The sequence below is a fragment of the Alosa pseudoharengus genome, unplaced genomic scaffold (assembly GCF_046254945.1).
Source record: "Alosa pseudoharengus isolate Yale_2024_CS ecotype anadromous, Long Island Sound unplaced genomic scaffold, YU_APseudo_1.1 YU_APseudo_1.1_scf_21, whole genome shotgun sequence".
In the NCBI taxonomy this organism is placed as follows: domain Eukaryota; kingdom Metazoa; phylum Chordata; class Actinopteri; order Clupeiformes; family Clupeidae; genus Alosa; species Alosa pseudoharengus.
The window spans coordinates 16,893,390-16,898,521 of record NW_027468674.1 but is presented as its reverse complement, the minus strand read 5'-3'; the positions used below and the strand labels follow the sequence as shown (position 1 = coordinate 16,898,521).

Sequence of the window (5,132 nt, the reverse complement as noted above, 5' to 3'; positions counted from 1 at the left end):
GTTCATGTGAGGTCTTGCACTTCATTGCTTGCAAACACACACACACACCTACACCTCATCGCCCTTTCGCACTTTGACTCCAAATCCCCTTTAGATGGGTCCTGGCACACGCAGCACCTTTCCTGTGGAATCACATAAACCTGGCTACCTATGTGCACACGCTCTCACATATACACAAACTGCATCTGTCTCTACACACAGTACACAAACACACACACGTACATTGACATACACACACGCACACACTCTACATACAATATACTGTACATCTGCACACACATATGCACACAATCACACATACACTCAACTTCTTACCATAATTATTTCCAAAAACAATTCAGTTAATGTTTAAAGTGAAGGATTCCTTTCTCGACTGGCTGACACCCACCCCCGCCCTTTCTGGTTTTGTTCTTTTTTGCCTTTACCATCTCGGGGCCGGCGAGGCCCACTTCATCAGACACACTTCCCCTGCCAGAGGCCAATCATTTCCCTGCTATTAGGAGGACATATTAGCAGGCTCTGCTCTTAATTGATTAAGCACCAGAGGAGCGTTCCTAGGGGAACTATCTGTATTATAGAGAAAGACAGAGGGAGAGAGGGAGATGAAAAACAAAAGGGAGAGAAGAAAAGGAGGTAGAAAGAAAGAGATGTAGAGAACAGAGAGACGAATAGAAAGATGAAATAATGAGAAATTACACTCATTGAGGGTAGTAAGAAGATTGCGTTACCAGGGTAACCATGGTTATGACTTTTTGAATGGCTTTCCGCTGGATGACTTGTGCGTCAGTTTAGAGCAATACCACATGCTCACAACTGTTATGCAGCAAGGTCATACTTTTGCATTCTTGCCACAAAATACGTCAATTCACCAGAGCTCAACTAACACAAACCCAATATATACCAACATGCCCTCAGGTACAATGTAGTTTTATGTTTTCGCCACATTCAGATGTCATATATAATCACAGCTTTACAACAGAGAAAAATGCCAGAATTTAAATGTTTTAGAAATAGAATGTGAACAGTGGAGACGTCTTTATGAAAGAACTGAATGGAAAGGTCTCTTTGAGTGTATGAACAGCATCATTTATTTCGTCAAGGGGAAAAGAGATGTACAAGAAGCCGAGGAAGACCGCCGAACTCTCTCATCGACTCTTAATGCTGTTAATGGACAAGGAGCTGTATGCTTAAATGCTGGGCAAAGTGCCAAGTCTAAATTATTGACTAAAACTTGCTTAATAACTGCAAAATCTATTTGCCATGAGATAGATCCTAAATACAAACATTGGTGGGTCAGCTAAAAGCTGTTGCACATGACGCCGTTAGTTCATGCACGACAACTTTGCTCATAGACTGATTTTGCACTTTGCCAAGCATTTAAATTAGGGCCCATTGGATAAAACCCTTAAAAACGAAGAATGCTCACTTGCCCACTTTTTCCCCTGACCTGACAGTACTTTAAATGTTTGTGCATACATCTCTGGCATAGCAAGGCATTTCAGATCATCTGTGTTCAGGGTTCGTCCAAACACATACGCTGACCACTGAACACAGCCGAGTGGGGCTGCGTGTAGGGGCATCTTCACTGGCACAACAGGTGACTTCTCAAGGGTCAAAGGTCAAAGTTGACATGCAGTCCCACACTAAGCCTCCACTGGCAGTGACGAAGCGTGCAACATTCCACATTCTCTCACAGTTTGATGATGGCAGAGTAAAAATTACTTGGAAGAAAATAATACATTTATAATACATATTTATAGTTCAATATATGGTTAGATAGAAGACAGACGTGTAGGTCTGTCGTTGTTGGGTATAGAGGGGCGATCTCTTCAGTGACTAATAAGGCTACAGAAGGATGAAGCTAAATTTAACAGCTATAAAAGGAATGTTGTGGAATTACAGGTTGTAGCTGGATAGGAGACAGGTTAATTGAAGGTTTAGAAAAGAAAGTTAAACTGTACAATTGTGTTTCACATGAAAAAAAAAAAAAAAAACAACAAAAAAAAAAAAACGAGTATCCTTTTGGAGAGACAAACAAAAATTAAAATCAGAAGAGAGAGTAAGAAGATGTAAGAAAGTAAGTAGGGTCTCATTGCATCTTTTATCCTCCGACACGGTCTGTCATGAGAGTTCAGAAAGAGGAAAGTTGGCCATGGTGATGTTCTAGCACCTGTGAATGAGTTCATAGCTTCGGCTACCTGCTCATTCTCTCTCTCTCTCTCTCTCTCTTTCTCTCTCTCGCTCTCTTTCTCTCTCTCTCTGAAGAATATAGTGTGCTTTAAAAAGTTCTGTGGTTTAAAAGAGGTCTTTGCTCTTCTTCAGCTTCAGCTGTTTCCAGTTAGGAAGAGCAATGAACTCTTCTCGCGTGAGCTCCAACAGCGTCTGGAGAAAAAAAAAACACAAGAAGAAAGACAAGGTGTTAGCCACACAAACACACGGTGATATTGGCCATAAAAATACATCCTTTAACTAAAAGTAACAGCACTGTCAGACATAATACTACTTGTGCACACAAATGCACACAAGCAGAAGCACCTGCGTGTGTGTGTGTGTGTGTGTGTGTGTGGGCGTACTGACATACATGAGCAGACACATTCGACATGAGCAGACACATTTGTGCACACACACCGCACACAAACGACCCCAGATGAAAACATACTGTATGGGTGTGTGCACAGTGCACAAACACACACGTGCGTGCGCGCGCACACACAAAAATATAGTTGCTAGGAATGATTTTCTGCTCAATGGAGCCAGCTACAGTGTGAAAGGCCATTTCTCCGTAAGATATGACCGTACCAATCACAGCAAACTGAGCAAGTGCTGCTCTTCCTGACAACGCATCAGATTGCTCGTACTTAGCAAGACATTCAGTCTTGTGCCGTTTCTAAACCTCAACAACCTCTCTCTCTCATTCTCTCTCTCTCTCATTCTCACCTGGCCACGGGGCTTATTTGATGGTCTGCCATCATCCCAGATGCAGACATCAGGATATAAATGACAATTCTTCCATATTCACACTTCTGAGTGCATTAAAGCTCAAAATGCTGTCCCTAAGCAATTCTAGACTTTAACAGGTGTAGTTCCAATCTGTTTTATTTCAAGCACTGCAATTGTTTTGGTGCTATTTAGATGACAAGTCTAGGCTTTGAAATGGCCTGTGTTTAACTAGATGTCTTCCATTTCAGCCTACAGTATATACTTTTCTTCTCTCTTTCTTTGTCTCTCTATTTGCTACTCTTCTCTGGCATTGTGACATTACGTCTTTCCATGATCTATCCAATATAGCTGCTGGGCTGGTGGTTCATAAATACCACACGTGTACACCTGTCTCTTCCTATGTGCTTTGATAGAGAACATGGACACAGTCAGTCTGTGTGTGTGTGTGTGTGTGTGTGTGTGTGTGTGTGTGTGTGTGTATGTGTGTGTTTATGTGTGTATGAAAATGACAGAGGGAGGACACATACTGTGTTTGTGTGTGTGTGTGTGTGTGTGTGTGTGTGTGTGTGTGTGTGTGTGTATGGGTACCTTGAAGTCCTTGTCGGACAGGTATATCTCCAGGTGTAGGGGATCGACTCCCTCGGGCAGGGGTTTGGAGGTGAGCTCCTCTATTGAGTACTGCCTCTTGGAGAGACGAGACAGCGCGTCCTGCACCAGGATCACCTTATTACGCACACCCTCGTCCTGACCACACACATCAGAGAAACATTAGGACATACACACACTTATTATACACTGACAAACCAAGGACGCACACCCTCGTCCTGACCAAACACATCAGAGAAAATAGAGAAACATTAGGACATACACACACTTATTATACACTGACAAACCACGGACGCACACCCTAGTCCTGACCAAACACATCAGAGAAACATTAGGACATACACACACTTATTATACACTGACAAACCACGGACGCACACCCTCGTCCTGACCACACACATCAGAGAAACATTAGGACATACACACACTTATTATACACTGACAAACCACAGAGACATAGAAAGACACAAATTAACACACTCAAACATACACTTACTATTACATACACAGAGAGAGAGAGAGAGAGAGAGAGACATTAACACACACATACACACACACACACAGTGCATTCACATTCAACAAATTATACTGTGATCATATGAGTTCATGTGATCATTTTCCGGCATAAATAATGTTGACTGTGATTGCACTGATGATACTAAACCCACGCACAATATGAGTCTCATGAATAACTGGCATATAATTGAGTGTCAAAGGTCTAACACACACACACACACACACACACACACACACACACGTCATGATGGCTATGATGAAATGTAAGTAACAGATGCTGCTACAAGCCTCAAGGCGAAAATCAAGGCTACATCGCAAACGCTCCAAACTTTATGAGATTCATTTATATTGCAGGCAGTCAAATAAACGATGCAAAGATGATACAAAAACACATAAATAAGCCGTTAAAGTAATTACCCCCTGAGCTCATCATCTGTATGCGTGCATAATTAGTTCATCTAAACTTGACTCCAACTCAAAGTTCATCGACTCTGAATCAAACTTCTCTTGCCACAGGCCACTCATTTACCATATTAGCAGGAAATATGACCAGGCTCTACATATTATTGATAATCTGCCTAATGATACAGCAAATTATAATTATCATTATTCTGAAGCCAACTACGCCATCATACTTAGAGACACACAATTAGATTAGTGACTATTATAGTTATACGGTTTTAGTTTTTGAGGATTTAAGAGATATCCGCATCTGAAGTGACTATTGTGTAGAATGTAATGAACATGTTTTGAATATGCAAAACGTGCTATGAATGATGTCCAAACATGTGTGTGTGTGTGTGTGTGTGTGTGTGTGTGTGTGTGTGTGTGTGTGTGTGTGTGTGTGTGTGTGTGTGTGTGTGTGTGTGTGTGTGTGTGTGAGTGAGTGTGAGTGTGAGTGTGAGTGAGTGAGTGATTGTGTGTGTGTGATGATACCTGCACTTTGATGCTAGGGTCTCGCTCCCAGTAAGGGAAGATGTTTGTAAACGTGCGCGGCTCAGCACCAGCAAGAATCAGATAGGCCTGGGGCGGTCGCTTGGAGTTCTTTTCTGTAAACACAAACACACACA

The 5,132-nt window shown here is 42.0% G+C and overlaps 1 protein-coding gene across 1 annotated transcript in view; it reads right to left on the bottom strand.

The window, feature by feature from the left end:
* Positions 1-1,064: 1,064 nt before the first annotated feature.
* Positions 1,065-5,132, bottom strand: part of svild (supervillin d) — a gene marked incomplete in the record, with an annotated part of 80,620 nt that continues 76,552 nt past the window's right edge. The window contains 3 exon segments of the mRNA XM_076298007.1: positions 1,065-2,382; positions 3,529-3,684; positions 4,999-5,111. Of these exon segments, the coding sequence (XP_076154122.1) occupies positions 2,296-2,382; positions 3,529-3,684; positions 4,999-5,111 (356 nt within the window).